Source organism: Lygodium microphyllum, chromosome 19 (assembly GCF_053477565.2).
Source record: "Lygodium microphyllum isolate KBCC chromosome 19, Lygodium_microphyllum_v1.1.10, whole genome shotgun sequence".
Classification (NCBI taxonomy): Eukaryota; Viridiplantae; Streptophyta; class Polypodiopsida; order Schizaeales; family Lygodiaceae; genus Lygodium; species Lygodium microphyllum.
Genome location: NC_141153.1, coordinates 69,465,700 through 69,482,443, shown reverse-complemented (window position 1 = coordinate 69,482,443; position 16,744 = coordinate 69,465,700). Strand labels below are relative to the sequence as shown.

The following is a 16,744-nucleotide window of genomic DNA, read 5'->3' as shown; positions in this document are numbered from 1 at the left end:
CATGAGCCTCCACAAATGCCGCTCTGATACCAACTGAGAGGAAGCAATGATGGGATGTGAGGTAGAAGCTATGGAGTGCAAGAGAGTTGAGTGAGAGAGAAGCACACAAGAGAGTTTGTGGATACAAGGAATGATACTCTTATTCTTTGTTATCTTCACTTGTATACTATTGTACAACATGTACTTAGACAAGGGGTGTCCGCATGGCTATTGGCCATTGGGCTTTACCCCAATACTAAAAATCTAGCCAGCCAAGGCAAGGTATATACAAAGTCGTGTTTGTAGCCCACTATGTTGCCTAGCATGCACTCTCTCTTAGCCAGAAAATCAAGAAGGGCAAAGAAGAAGCCCTTTTCCAAATGAATCTAAACTAAAACTTGGTTACCATAGACTAATAGTTCTTATGGAACCAGTGTTTGAACTCTTGCTTGCTTGGCACCTTCAACTAAAAATGGAAGAGCATACCATAACACTATAAAAGCTGAGTTAGAGAGAATGCAACAAGGGCTTTGAGCACCCTCTTCCCACCACTATCAGCATGTACATGAACATCGAAAAGACAAAGATTAACTCAAAGGGCTTTTCCCACTTCTACTAACTTCACTTTGGACCACAACAGCATAATCCAACTCCAACGGTCCATCCACCTCTTGGACCTTGGCAGAGATACCATTTGCAATACCCTATGTAGAGTCAAGCACATGCTTCTACTGCATGCTCTACTCCATGTTAAGGTTATGGACTTGTGACAAAATTACACATGTCCTCCCAGTGCACAAAATCTAGGTATCTATTCACACTATGTCTCTTAACATTAGATGTTGTTGCTTTTGTATATTATAGACTACTCACCTCATAGATCAATCACTGTCTTCCCCTCTCCCCCCCCCCCGGCCCCCCTCTCTTGAGTGTGTGCCTCTTGCATTCCCCAAGTACATATCATGGGTTTGATATTTCAACACAAAATCGAGGTGAATATTTTAAGAATTTAATAGGCATATTCTACAACCACATTCATATTTGACATTTAAGGTCCAAAAACTTTTGATGTAAAAATGAATAAACAACAAAATTCATAAAAAGGAAACAATTTATAGAGTTGTTAAAACTAGTAGGAAGTTATGTACATAATAATGACTTCACAATAACTAGAGTCTAAATTATTAGGGAGTTTTAAAACATGCATGGCATGAGCCTCAAATACTTAAATAACTAGTATTAGTACTTTTAGCAAGAAAATGCATAAAGGATGGCTTTCAAGAGTCACCTCACATTGAAAACTTATTATTACTTAAATTTGACATGGCATGCCATGTTTAATGAAAGATCTAACCAAATGAGAACCAAATAAATGAGCACACATGGAATTTTTCATGTGATTTGAATGGTTATTAATTATATTTGGACCTTGGATTTGAAAGGTATTGCAATTTCGAAATACAATCACGAGTACTTTTCATGCATGATAATTGGGGTTAAATTCATTTTCCTCAAGCTATACTAGGTCTGAACTTATGATGTAATTTTTGTCATATTGAAGAGGCTTCCTTTTAAAAATTATCCTAGGATATGTGACTATGGCATGTAAAAGAAAGTAATTTTGTTGGTCTACCATTGTGCCCTTTTGATTGGGTTTTTGCTAGGGAGGATTTAGCTCCTTGGCATACGACAATCTCTATTGCTTCTTTGCCATGACTTTGAGAGAGAGAGAGAGAGAGAGAGAGAGAGAGAGAGAGAGAGAGAGAGAGAGAGAGAGAGAGAGAGAGAGAGAGAGAGAGAGAGAGAGAGAGAGAGAGAGAGAGAGAGAGAGAGAGAGAGAGAGAGAGAGAGAGAGAGAGAGAGAGAGAGAGAGAGAGAGATGGCATTTTATAGCACCTTGCCCCAGGCCTCCCATTCTACACCCTTAGGTTATTCTCTTAAGGGTGAGTTTGTTTAAGAGCCATCATAGTACCTTTGATTGTAGCTTGGTCCTTATTGTTAATGTTTTGAACCTTGTTCCTAGGGTTGGTTATGTGATATCAACTATGAAGTTGCATGAAATATTGATCAAAATAGTATCATGGCCTTGTACTTGTGTAACACAACAAAAACTTTTTAACCCAATCCAATGCCCTTGACCTACGTAGAATTATTCAAAATTTCAAAAGGATTAGGAACCTATAGTAACCCTATCTTTCCCTTTAAATAAAGTGGCCTTCCAATGGGGCTACTCCCCTCAATTAAAACCCATACTTCAATGATGGAGAGTCCTAATTTTAGCTACTTGCCCTTGCATATACACTAGAGTTCTATATTATTGCGAGTAATGGAATCCCCAAGTCAATGTTGCACTCTTATCAAGATCTTAGTACTAGTGGGAGGTTGTCCTTCAAAGGGTCTAACTAATGAAAACATATAGCCATGACAAAACGTATATTTATTGCAAGGCTTAATCAAGAAGATATACAATAAGGGCATAGATTTCTTGACAGATATCTATAGATTGAGATCAATTTTGTCCCAAACTAGGGTACTCCTAGAGCCTGCCCCTCAAAGCTTCTCATTAACGAGAATGTGTAATGTATATGAGTAATGCAAGGCTCCATGAAGAAGATAAAGTATTGAAGGCCTACATAGATTTTCCTAAAATTTATTTATAATTGGGATTGAATGAAATTCGCAATAAAGATGGGCTTTGAATTACAACAAAAGGATTTATTACGAAAGTACCTTAGCAAAACCCAAAGAATTCGACTTAATACTTGATATTCTAATGGTCAAAAGTAACATGTAACCAATTCGTAATTAGGGTAAGAGAAAGAAGCATTGTTGACTCTCAACTTAAAATGGAAATTTAGTTGAGTAGTTGAGAGGTTAGGAGTGACAAATAATTGCAAACCCTTCTTTCTAGTTTTAAGAGGCCATGGGCTAAGATTTCAAAATATGAACAAGGTGAAAGAGAGCTTGAAACTGAGCTTTAAAAAGAGCATTTGATGCCATCAATGACACTCAAATGGATATTCAAGCATGTGATGATGAAACAAAAGGCTCCCCAAAAGTCATGTGATGTGAAGCACCAACAAGGGTTAAAACTCCTCACTCGAAACAATGTCAAAATGGTGATGAATCGCAAGCAGTTCAAGAAGGAAGAACCCTATGTAATCCTTGGCAAAAACTTGTAGGAGGATTGTAATAGAAACCTTGGGAGGTTTCATGGAGCTTGAGAAAGCTAAGAGAAGTTCTCAATCCAAAATGCCAAACATTTTCTAGCTTTCCTAACCTCAAATTAGCAAAATGACTAAAGAAGTTGTAAATCAACTTGATGGCCTAACATTTTTGGCACTTTCACTTCACTTCAACCTTGCCATGCTCCAATTTGATTGTAACAACCACCTCTTCTTTGAAATAGTGAGTTATTAATCATTTGAGCACATTACATTCCAACATTGGACTTCTCAAAAGTTTTGTGGCTCTAGTAGATCAAATTCTAAGCTATCAAATGTAACCAACTTGGAGAGATGAAAAATGAGTGAGTAGAAATAAGAAAGAAGAGAGAAATGCCAATGAAAATGTGAATAGAGAAATTAATTTAAAATCAAAATTGTGATTAAATAGAAAATGACTTTATATTGAAAGAAGAGATAAGTGCAAGTGAAAATGAGAGAACATAGATATTACAAGTTGCAACCTTTGGTCCTTATTTTTGTTCTTCCAACATTAATAAATTTGTAAACATTTTTTTGTTAACATCCTCTATATAACAATGCTAAGATTATCTTTATATCTGCATTACAAAACTATATGGATTCCTAACTATTTTAGTATTTATAGAAAACCTATGTATTTCAATACTTGCATTTTGAATTTGATCCTACTTTTATCAAAGTACATTATAAAATAGCTATTTTCTTATTAGCCATTTTTATTTTATTTTTATTGGCAAATTGGTTGCGCCTACAACCGTGTATGGGAACCATTAATTAAATGTTATTCAATATCTCAATTGTCATTTAATAGGGCAATCATATAAGCCAAAGAAGTAAATAGTGTAGAAGTCTTTTATATTTATTCAATGGTAGATGAAAAAGCACCAATTACGCATTTATATAAATGGGTAACTCAATCTTAGTATAAACCACTTTAGGTCTTGCTTCACTTCATTATACCATTTTATGTTACTTTTTGAAAAGGAGAGGAGTCACGATGACCCACGATCTAAACAAAAAGAAAATGCTAGAAGAGGGAGGGAGGAGAGTGCAACAAGCAAGCCGATCCTACGAGGGCAAATAATCCCAAACAATCCTTGTATTTCAATATAATATTACGCCTAAGAACTTGATACTAATCCTCTAAATTTGTGTGCATTTTTGCACAACTAACAATCACAATAGACATTTTTCCAAATGTTCAAGACATCAATCTTGTAAATAAACATTTTCCTACAAGAAAGTGCCAACCCACTTACCCAAGGTTCATCGAAATAGTGATTGAGTTGATAATGTTAACTACTAAGCACACAAATTTTGCTAAATAGTAAAAGCAACAAGCTTAGAAAGTTCCACTCTCATCACCTAGAATAGGTCAAGGACTTATTTTAGTTCCTTCCTCCCATTGCTACCACACACTTGTCAAACATTACACTGGTCACCCTAGCATAACCATTAATTAACATCATGGGAATGTGCTTCCAAACTTCTCTTTGTGTGTTTTGGAACTTCCATATCCTTTTCATACCCATTTATAAACTCACCTTCAGAAACCCCACTAAGATTTTCAGACTGCACATATACTTCTTATGTTTTTCAATCATAAGCAAAGAAAATTGCTTCTCTTACCAGTCAAATCGTCTACAGCACGGCAGAAATTAAAAGGTGAAATTGCCCAAACTTTTGGGCATGCTGTGAAAGGCCTTTTTGTCTCATACGAAATATAATAGTTTTGTGCAAGGGTTATGCGTACCTCAAGCTCTACTGCTACAAAAAGTCATTTGCACATTACAATCTGAACATTTATTCCGATAGTTCGATGCACTGGTTCTCTACACAGTAGCACAACCCTTGACCTATGCTCCTGCACAAGAGAACCCACACCCCCACCAAAAAAAGGGGGGGGAAAAAAGCACACAAGAACACTAGCTTCTGACAGACCAGAAAAATAACCCTTGTAAGGGTGTCACCATATGCATAAATGGCATGTGATTCATCTCCTCTCACCAACAATGTGTGAAATCAACAATCCAATCCCACTCACAGGAAATTGTTTACATGGTAGTTCCTATCCATCCCTGCACATTCATAGGAGTCTTCCAGGATAATATATATCTACCAAATCGTCTCCTCAATTCAAAAGTCATTAATGCCCCCATAAGATTGTCATCACTCAGAGATTGTGCTATAAGGATTGTACCAAATGTTCTCCTCATTTCAAAGATCATGAATGTCTCCATTAAAGTGGTCGATTTTCCTTAGGGGTGTGTGGTAACACAATAAGCTAGGTGACAATCCCAAAGTAATCCTCGCATCATCATCCTCTTTAGAGAGTCTTTTGAGCCATAAGATTTACTTGAAAGAGATACTATTATGCATTGGATGACTTGATCTACCAAAATTCTCCCAGAAAGAGCAGTCAGCTTTCAGCAACAGCAAGATATCAATGCCTCTGTCACTACACCCTCACATAAAACTTGGTTTTACTCGTTTGAAGAGATCTATTTTTTAAATTTTAACCCTGTAACGTACATTGGAATTGGTGCATATTTCAAACACAGCAAAGTATACACTGTTGTGGTCCGTGGAATAAGCAGTGTTATGCTTGTGCCTATCCTGTCCCTGCCCCAAAAAGACACGCACCACTCAGTGAAGTTATGGTCTCCATACAACCCCAAATTTTTGACACCTGGTGAATTCCATAGATCTTAACCAACAGGTTGTCTATAGAGCAGACACTTTGCTCAAACATCACACACAGCCTACCAGCAGACCTATTCTAGCTTTACTTCAGCCCTGTACTCTAAGCAACTATAGACAAGACCACATAAAACATTAGTCATTTAAGCGCATTTATGCATTCAATCTTCACAGCAGTATTCCCTGGTGTTTCTGGTCCTGTTGTGCCTGTTGTATAGAGTCATCTGATAAATCCTATGCGTTAAATGCATCTACAAAGAAGGGTATCAAAACATGACTCTTTTTCTGCACAATCGGACAAAGTCAATGAACAGTGTAAGCAGAGTAACTCCTGGGCTTGAGCTGGAAGAAACCATTTATTTTAATTATCATCCAGCACCTTGCCACCTGAATTGATAAATCCAAGCCATCTTCCCACCAGACAACTGCAACAGAGTGTGTCAGGTATTCCCATAGTAAAACTTTGCGCACTTGCTTTTCCATGAAGATATTTTGCATGAACACATCTCTCACAGCAGCCCTGACACCAAGGCATTGAACAACTTTCTCTTTAGACAGATCTACAAGCACTTATGAAGCTTCCAAAAGTAAAACACTGCTACAATAACAGTTCTGTAAAATAAGGGAGATTCATTCCTACCAATCACTTGTAAACCAGCTTGCAGAAGTGCACTTAGTGCCACTCAGAGCACAAATAACCCCAGCATACATTACAAAAATACCAACGACTAGAGGTACTTTTGAGCCCAGCTGTCTCCTTCACGTGTATATGTATAGCAAACATGCACACGCAGCTCACTCTCACACAAAAGCAGATGATGTCAATATATGCATGCAAACTAACAACATGTCACTATGACTTGTGGCTGCCATCATGTAAAATGCACAGCAGATGAAAGAGGTGGAGACTAGTTCTTGCATAACAGGGTTTTATTCTGATTTCAAAACAAATTCAATAATTGTTGAGCTGTAATTTACAACTCAATCAACAGCATCCAGCAAGCAACCGTCTGAACATAATACCCTAAAATCAATGATTGAATTCGTGTGGAGATAACCAAAACCGAAATTCCCACTAGCATATTGCCAAATCCTCCCTTCTCGTTTGTTTGAAGCCAATAGAGACTGAAAGTCACAAGAAGAGGTACAAAGCATCCCAATGACCTCTTCAGCACGTAACTCAATGGATTTTCCAGAATTTTCATGCTGTTTATGCTCTTGACAGACAGGCTGAATATGAATCCTACTAGTGTACAAAGCCTCTTCAACTAGTGGAAGAGGTGTTCCCACTCTTGCAGATGACTTGGAAGTCCACAGCACAGATCCACTTTTTGATGTACCAGCCAGGTCATGAACCCGTCGGCAAACTATACCTCCTTGATCATCATATGATACAAGGACAAAATCAAGTCCTGTAATCTCAAAAAATCCCTGGAGATAACATTCAGAGGGAAACCAAATGACACCCTTGTAGAAAAATTCCACAAGTAACAAAAGAATCATGAAGAAAATGAAGCTTATACCTTCCAAAGACCTTGGAGAGGTCGGGCTTTGGTAGGGCTTGAATGGACAACTTTGACAAAATGTTCAGGTTCGAAAAGAGACTTTCCTTGGCTCCAAGCACGTTCCTTATCTCTCCTCTTTTGTTTCCGAGCAGCCCTTTCACCACCAGTGCTTGCCACTTTGCTAACCAGAAACTGGTACATTTCGTATTGAAAACTGCCAGGAGGACTACCAACACAACTATCAGTTTCTGAGCCACTTGAACTCGGGCTTTTGAAGGCACTTATCTTGCCTGATTCATGGAGACTACCACTAGGCCCAAGAGCTGCAATTGCTGCAGCTTCTGCTAGCTCGTTTACAGATGAGGAAGATGCCTGGACAATCTCCTCTATCACCAAATGGTGGTTCCCAACGAAATGTACATCAACTAACTTTAAGCCAATACCAATAGTGGCCTCAGGATCCATGTAAGGAGAGTGTGCCTTGATTCTCGGGCTTGGAGATGAGTTCATCTTCCCAGCCACGGCTAACAAAGATACTGCTTCTTTCTCATTGGCCTTGCGGGAATGCTTGGAAGCAGGATCGAAAATACACAAAATTCGTCCATCTTCTGAAATGCTCATCCATAAGAAAGGAATCTTATGGACTGAGTAGCCACCTGCTGAAGTAGGAACAACCTTGTAACCAACTATGCAATGAGGCTCCCAATCAAACAACACCAAAGAGCCACAACCCCCATTACCAACACCGCGCCAAAAGCCAATCAAGTTCTCCCACCTGGCCAACGTGCCATAGAGCACCTTGTATGATATACACCCTAGGCCCCATTTGTTGATGTGTGTGACGGAGCCCCACCGCCGCTCGCACATGGGCAGCCAGACCTTGCGTTCTTCTTTGCAGATCTCACGAAGGCGCCGGCAGATGCAGGCGCAGGCCGAGATGTCGGCGGGGCTGAGGAATGACAGGATGCAGGACAATATGTCCTCTGTCAGGTCTGCGAAATTCAGGGGCCGCGGCAGCAGCTCCATGCTTTGTGTATGATTCTCTTCTGTACGTGCTTGACTAGGTCATTGTACGGCAGCCATGAAACCTCCAACAATATGAGAAGAGAATTGATTCAACCACCTCAGCTTGCAGTTATGAAAGACTTCAAGAGTCTGGGAAGAGAATTGATTGAACCACCTGAAATTGAAGTGGCGGCAGCAGAGGCCAAAACCAAAAGAAAGAAACGCAGCAGCCTCTGTATCCCTTCCACCAAGAAGCCAGACTCTCTCTCTCTCTCTCTCTCTCTCTCTCTCTCTGAGCAGTCTCTGTTACCTGTATCCCTTCGATAAAGAAGCCCACCTCTCCCCCTCTCTCTCTCTCTCTCTCTCTCTCTCAATATAGAAACGCAGCAATACAAAATTTAGCAGGGAGAAAAAAAGAACCCAGCAAATGAACTGCCCACAAAAACTGCGTGGGCTAGGTAGCCAAAGACCAGGAATCAGGATGTGTACCACTCACACTAGGCTAAGGGCTTTGCCTACAAGTCTTGGTGGATAGGTGGAGTATCTCCTTTGATCATCACCTTAATCCTAAGGCCATACTCCAGTACTACTTATCACTCAATCCTAACGCCATACTTAGACTTGAAGGTAACAGGTAGCTCTACATCCATACTCTAACATGAATCTTATATCATAACCATCTATTGACCAAATCTTTTCCTTTTGCTAGTCACAGCAGAGTCATCCATGGTTTTCAAATGGACAAAACCCATTGGTGCTTTTTTGGATCATCAATGAGGACTTCAACATCTGTAGATCATGATCTTGTTGAACGGGTGGTACCCATTGATTATAAGAAGGTCTAGCTTCGAATTGAGCAAACATAATCTCATCCTCCTTTGGTCAAGGCAAAAAAAATTACTCTTACAAGCTTAACTTAAAACACCCACAACATTGTTTCACATGTCAACCCAACAACCTATTGCTTAACTTTCTCAAAACAACAAATGGAAGAAGAATTTTGAGGTGTTCTATTAAGGTAATCTTATCGATTTTGTTACAAGATTACGCTATTTAAATAATTCCTACATAGATTGCAAGACTAAATTATGAACATGTTATCTACAACCTACAATAGGCAAATATTCTAATATGGTAAATCATTTATTAAGATAAATTGGACATTATTTCAAAAGGCTAACAAAAAGAGTGACGATGATTCGTGGGACACTCATTGATTCAATTTCTCTCAGATATTGTTTTTGGATCCACTCATATATATCTTACTAAGGTACAATACACATCAAGATTGTTTTAATTATCTTATTGGTGTATTTGATAGGTGATATCCATCATTTTTGCGATTAAGAAGTCAAATAGAACCAAGTTCATCATAGTCATTCAAAGTCATTTTGTAGTAAATTAATATTGTAATTTCTTGTGCTTCAACAATGGCTTTATAAACATTATAAATAGCTTAGCTATGGCCTCCAATAGTTAAAAATGGAAACTAGATTGGTCAATTCAGTTGTTGGGACAAGGAAATGCTTTCCGCATAAAACTTCAAGAGGTGCTTTTGAAGCAAGCTAAAATACAAACCAGAAGCAAAATCAATGCCACACAAATGACACACATATCCATGCTCTATAAAACATAAGAGAATCCACCTAACACTACCCATTGGGTGCCTTGAGAGGCTATGAGTTTTCCCCATGCATGCATTTTACCACTTTGCATGTGTTTGTGTTGTGAGAAAGTGTGTATCATTGTATTATCTTGAGAAGGAGGATATAAAAATGAGGTAGAAGAATGGTTCTCCTCTTGCATGACCATGATTATGATGAAGGGAGAAAGTGGCTTACCAAAAATAGTGATGGGCCTACCTTTTATGGGAAGCTTTTGCTAAGAGTAGCAAGTACATGCTCACTTTGCACTCACTTAAGAACCATAAGGGAGGGATTTGAACCCTTAATAGATGGGACCTATGAATATAAATTCTAAACTATGGTAAAAGCTATAATAGTTTAGTTTATGGCAATGTTAACTAATACAACTTTTTAATAAAATGGATCTAAATAATGTAACATTGCAACACGCCTTAAGGACAGGAAAGAGAATGTTTTCCTCATTTGCCTCTTAGAGAGAAGTTCAAACTTTTCCAAACCTACATCCAAAATATTATTTTATCAATGTTCATATAATAACAATTACATTCTAATAAGAAAAAAATTAGCACTTACTTCCTTTCAAACCACAAATCATACAAGGTCATAAAGAGTTATGTAATCTAGCTAGTTTCATAGAAATTTAACATTTTTTTAAAAGCATAACTAGATATGTCCTACTCTTTCAACGCACACTAGTTGGCTTGGTTGACATCAATGCCAACTAGGCCTACTAATCATATGTTGCATGATTTGAAAGCTTGCATTTATATGTGCACAATCGCTTTCCTTTGCATGTGCATGCTATAGTATCTCATGCATATGTATGGATCTGGTTGTGTGTGTGTGTCTAGATGTGTTGATGTGTATATATGTTCATGTGTAGTTATGGTTGCAAGTTTTTTCAACAAATATATATATACAGCATACATGTGCACACATGTGTGTTGTAAAAGAAGAGCATGATGCAACTTAGAACCAATAGAAATGCATACAATTTTAATAAATACATAGTCAAAATTCATATTCATTTTATAGTGTGCCAATTATTAAAAGGAATTGCATAACTCAAAGTAAATGATACTTGTGAATAATATTTTAAAGAAACATGTAATTTGAGCTGTAATCAAAGGATTGTTTAGTAAGCCTTCATAATGATCCTAAGAGTCCTAAAAAGATATAAAAATTCAAGCAAAGAAGGCATAATCAAGGGAGAAAAAGAGGATTGCTCTACTTGACAACAAAGAAGGCATGATGTAAGAAGCAAAAGATGATTGCTCTTATTGGTAGCAAAGAAGGAATAATGAAGGGGGGGAGGGTTGCTCTTGTTTGCTCAATATAATAGCTTGGTGCTTGAGTGAGGGCAACATCAACTTAGCTACTATTGCTACTGCTACATATTTTACTCATTCACCATCATGTTACTGTGATAGCCAACCTTGACTCATTGTTATCCTCATTGAACTAAAGTGGTTGAACTACTAATGCACACAACTTTGGGGAGCTAGAGCTATATGTAGCTCTACTTGGCATTGGATTGCAATAGGAAGATACTTAGAATGGCCTCCAAAAGTGGCCATGTCTACACCTTCTTGAGAAAGAGACTAAGATAGAAGATGTATTGTTAGAAAAATAGGTGTTTGCCTTGGAAGAGTGCATTCGTTGCATGCTACTCAATAGATTCCACAAAAAATAAAAAAGGTTTCAATGTGAAGTAGCAAGTAAGATACTTCTATATTTTTGCCACCATATTCTAGAATCATCAAAAGCTTAGTGAGTAACTTGATGGACACGTGTAGCTCCCTGCCCTCCTTATGACATCTATGCTTCCTTGTCAAAGGCAAGTTGCTCTCAAAAAGTGTGTGAATGTCTAATTCAGCAATCTCTTCTCAAGCATGATCATTGGCAAGTCATGATTAAGGAGACAAAGAGCATGCATGCCTCATTGTTGGCCATATTGTACTCGAAGAAATGCACAATACAATCCACCTTCAAGGAAAATCCCATAAGTTTTGCCATGACAACACTTGCATGAGAGGGGAAGCCTAAATGAATATGGAAATCTCCATCCACAACAATATTGCAAGCTATTGCTTAGCCTAATGATCAAGGTTTTGAGATTCTTAGCACGAGTAATAGAGAAACCCCAACTACCCCAGGTCTCAAAGATCATGCTAGTTAGGTGCACATGCTATTCGAGCCCAAAATAGGGCATGCAAGAAGGAGAGAATATCAACAAGTATTATCTAACCACCAAGTATTTTATCTTATGTCACCACCACTTTTCACCTTGATCACCTAAGGGTTGAGAGAGAACAAAGAACACAAGAGAATTATGTGGGTAAAAAAATGAATGGTACCCTTATTCTTTGTTACTCTCACTTATATATGACTGTACAGTGTGTATGTATGAAAGGGATGCAAGCTTGACTACTGGCCTTTACCCTAACAACCTCCCACTGAAAGGCCAATGTGCCTTTGTGGGAGTATAAGAAGAAAGTGAAGATATTGTCCAATACCCATCAGCACTCTATAGTGTGCAAAGTACTTAGAATGTAAACTTTTCATGAGAAGATCTACTAGGTTATCATTTGTATGGATCTTGACAAGCTCAATGTGCTTGTCCTCAAATACTTCATCTCAATATGCTTTGTCTTGCCATGAAATACATGGTTTTGTGCCAATTGATGGCACTTTGACTATCACAATGGAATGTAGACACCTTTCTTATGATATCTAAGCCTCCCACTAGACAAGTAAACCATCTAGCTTCTTTACATGCCTCAGTGGCTACAATATTCTCTACCTTAATGGAAGATAAAGCCATATATGGCTACAATCAAGAGACTATACTACCTATGAAAGTGAAGACAAAACCTATAATAGAGCTCCTAGAGTCTACACTCCTTATAAAATTAGCATCTACGTATCCAAGAATAGATGCATCCTTCCTTCCAAAGCATATGCACATAGATCTAGTACCATTCAAGTAACTCATGATACTCTTTACTACCTCTCAATGCTTCTTGCCATGGTCTACCATATACTCACTAATTACTTTCATTGTATGGGCAATGTTTGGTCATGGCATACATCAAGATACCAATTGTGGATGCATAAGGAACCTTCGCCATTTCAATCTTTTGCTCATCTAACTTGGGGTTGTCCTATTGGCTAAGTTTCAAAAATGGAGGTAATGGATATTGATATTTCCCCTATCCATATTGAAATGCTCTAATACTTTTCCAACATATTCTTTTTGAGACAAATATAGTATTTTTTTGTCTCAATCTCACATGATGTGTAAACCAAGAATGTGACCAACATTTGTAAGTCTTTCATGTTAAAGGTTTCATGCAACCTTTTCTTTAAATCATCCACATCCATAGCAGAATTCCTAGCAATCAATATGTTCTCCACATAAAGACTCGATATCATAAGGCTACTATACCTAGCCTTCCTAGTGTATGGGCAGTAATTGGTCTCACTCATAATGTACCCCTAAGAGTCTAAAACCACATAAAGGCATTGAACTTATAACACCATTCCTTAGGTGTGTGTTTTAAACCATATAAGCTCTTGTACAACTTACACATTGATTGTTCCTTACTTTACACACAATAAACCTCTTAGGTTGTTGCATGCAAATATCCTCATGCAAGTCCCCACGAAAGATAGCAACCTTCACATCTATATAAACCAACTTCATATCCTCTCTAGCAACTAGAGCAAGGATCATATGAAAGGTAGTCATCTTGACTACTAGTGAGAAGATCTCATCAAAGTCAATCCTCTTCTCCTACTTAAACCCTTTGGCCACTAATCTCACAAGTAATGCATCACATGGGGATACCTAAGCTTGTAGACCCACTTATATGGCATTGTATATTTTCCCTTAGGCAACTTTTAAGTAGCATTCTTTTCCAAATAATCCATCTCAAACTACATATACCTCAGCTATGTATGAATGCCATCCCTAGTCATAGCATCACCATAACAGGAAGGCTCACTAAAATCCGTGATCATAGCATAGTCTAGAGACTGTGTATATCTATCTAGCCATCTAGAAACCCTTGTAAACTTATGCCAGACTTGCTCAATAGTAGCCACTAGATGACCCACCTATCTATCCTGTAAAACATGAGGTTGTCCATTATTGTGTGGCACTTCCATCTTAGCATTTGCTTGTTGTCCAACCCTTGCATCATGTGGGATAGGCCATACATTATACATGTGTTGATTTTCCATCCTCTTGAAACATTACTCTACGAATCTCAACAATTTCAATGGGCTATTTATGTATTTTATCCCCTCATTGAAAATGGCATATGGTTGTGTACTATCTTTTTTAATTTAGGATTAAATAGGCAGCATCCCAATCCACCTAACTCTCCACAACTAAGAAATATACATTTATTAGAATAAGGATCAAGCTTAGTCTGGTGGTCTCTAGGTATATGCATACATGCATCATAGCCAAAGGGATGTTGATGATCATAATAAGGTCTCTTGCTAGACCATAAATTCCTCAAAACCAAAGACATGCAAGTAATCATAATTAGGTATCTTGCTAGACCATAACTCCTTTGGTATCTTGCCATAGAATGGCTTATTAGGATACTGGTTGACCAAATACATTGTTGCCTTTACAGCTTTAGCCCAAAATCCAACACTGAGTCCAACATTGGAGAGCATATTATAGACCCTTTCTTGAATAGTCATGTTCATTTCCTCATCCATATCATTTTGATTAGGGTTCTCTAGATTTGTCAACTCTCTCTTGATACCAAGGCTTGCAAAAAAGTTCATAAATGCAAGGTGTACTCTCTACCATTATCAGTCCTCAAGCACTTAAACTTCTTGACTGACTCGTTCTCTACAAATGGCAATAACTTTTGAAAGCATCCAATGCATCACTCTTCTTGTGAAGAGGATAAGCCCAAACCTTCCTTGTGGCATCATATATCAAAGTGACAAAGTGAAATGGTCTACCCAATGAAATTGTGGACACACAAATTATTATGAACCGAATCAAGACATTCTGATATTGTACTACCACTATATCTCTTATGCGACATTTTTGTTCCATTTCCAAAGAGAAAATGCTCACAAAAACGAAGATAAAAATATTTAGAGACAGAAGATAAATGGGTAATTTTACTGCGTAAGTTACTAGGAATCCAGTGTACAAAAGTAATTCCAATGAAACGGGGTATGGCTTCACAATCAAACAACAGGAAACTTTCATTCCAATGATTGACATGTGCCCTAAATGGTGATGTCATAAAGGAATGAATACTATGATGGTTATAGCAATGCCTTTGACTTTGGAAGCATATAAATGATACAAAGCACTAAATTTTGGCCCTTGGACCACAATAAGACATCCCTTCCTAATCTTCCACACATGATCACCAAGCATCACTCTATAACCATAATCATTAAGTTGTCTTGTGCTAATCAAACATTTTGTCAAGTTTTGAATATGTTGTACATTTCCCAAGACAAAAGAAGATCCATTTGGTAGTGACAAGTGTATATTCCCAATGTCAACAATGCTACATCCATAGTTATTTCCAAGATAAACACATCCTCGCTTTCCAATGTCATAAGTAGAGAACCAGTCCTTATGTGGGGTAACATGAAACAATACTCCAAAATCGAGAAGCAAGTTTTGAGACATGCCATTATCCATGCAAGCAAGAATGCATCATCTGAAGAGGATACATACAAAACATCACCATTCTCACTAATTTGTGCATTTATCTTATTTATCTTTGCCTTACTTTTCTCTTCCCTTCGTCATCTATCATTTGCATTTTTTCTCTTTTGCTTGTTTTTTTACTTGTACTAGTCCTTTTTCATGTGTCCCTTCTTGTTACATTAGAAGCATTCCACATCCTTTTTGCTACGCAACTTGCTTCTTGACTTACCTCTCTCATGAGAGTTTTTCTTGGCATTTGAAATTCCTCTTACCATAAGTACATTGGAACTCTTTGAATTTGCATTGTTTTTTCTATTCACCTTCTCAATTAAAAGACTTCTCTCAATATTAGCACTTGTAAGACCACTTGCGAATGTAGACTTACTATAACAAATCTAAAAGTGTCCCAACTATGATGCAATGTGACTAACAAGAACACAGCCTTCATTGAATCATGAAATACAATCTTCTAAGATGTCAACTGGTTGAAAATAGTATTGAACTCATTGAGCTTATTAGACCTCAAAGCCCCCTCCTCCATGCAAAGATCAATGAGTTTTTTCAACTAATAAACCTGTAAGGCTGCACTTTCTCATATAGGTCACTATGCTTTTTCCATACACTATTGTAAGACCATTTGCATATGCAAAGTTACTGATGGAAAACTTAAAAGTTTCCAACTCTTAAGCAAGTTGACTAATAAAAACATAATCTTCATTAAATGATAAAATATGATTTTTTGAGATGTTAATTGGTTGAAAATAGTGCTAAACTCATTGAGCTTATTAGACATTGAAGCCCCCTCCTCCAAGAGATCAATGAGTTTTTTCAACCAGTAAGCCTACACAAGGCTATATTTCCTTTCTCATACAAGTCAACATGCTTTTTTTCCATAGACCATATACATAGACTTTGCAAGTGCTAACATAATAGTGGAGCATGCTACCTCATCTAATTCCTCTCATACATCTAGATACATGTCCTATGCTTAATCCCATTACA

At 37.6% G+C, this 16,744-nt stretch overlaps 1 protein-coding gene across 1 annotated transcript; it reads right to left on the bottom strand.

Annotated features, from left to right (window-relative positions):
* Positions 1–4,975: 4,975 nt before the first annotated feature.
* On the bottom strand, positions 4,976–9,053 carry LOC148019998 (F-box protein At3g12350-like). Its single transcript, XM_087700242.1, has 2 exons — positions 7,409–9,053; positions 4,976–7,316 (listed from the first exon to the last, which is right to left on the bottom strand). The coding sequence occupies exons 1-2, from the start codon at positions 8,414–8,416 to the stop codon at positions 6,867–6,869; spliced, it is 1,458 nt and encodes a 485-aa protein (XP_087556368.1). The 5' UTR covers positions 8,417–9,053; the 3' UTR covers positions 4,976–6,866.
* Between the last annotated feature and the right edge of the window lie 7,691 nt (positions 9,054–16,744).

Bases quoted from the DNA above. Each gene is read 5' to 3' on its own strand.
- LOC148019998 (XM_087700242.1), bottom strand. From the start codon at position 8,416: ATGGAGCTGCTGCCGCGGCCCCTGAATTTCGCAGACCTGACAGAGGAC. The intron at 7,317-7,408 runs GTATAAGCTTCA...TGTTATCTCCAG, and splicing joins CTCTCCAAGGTCTTTGGAAG to GGATTTTTTGAGATTACAGG.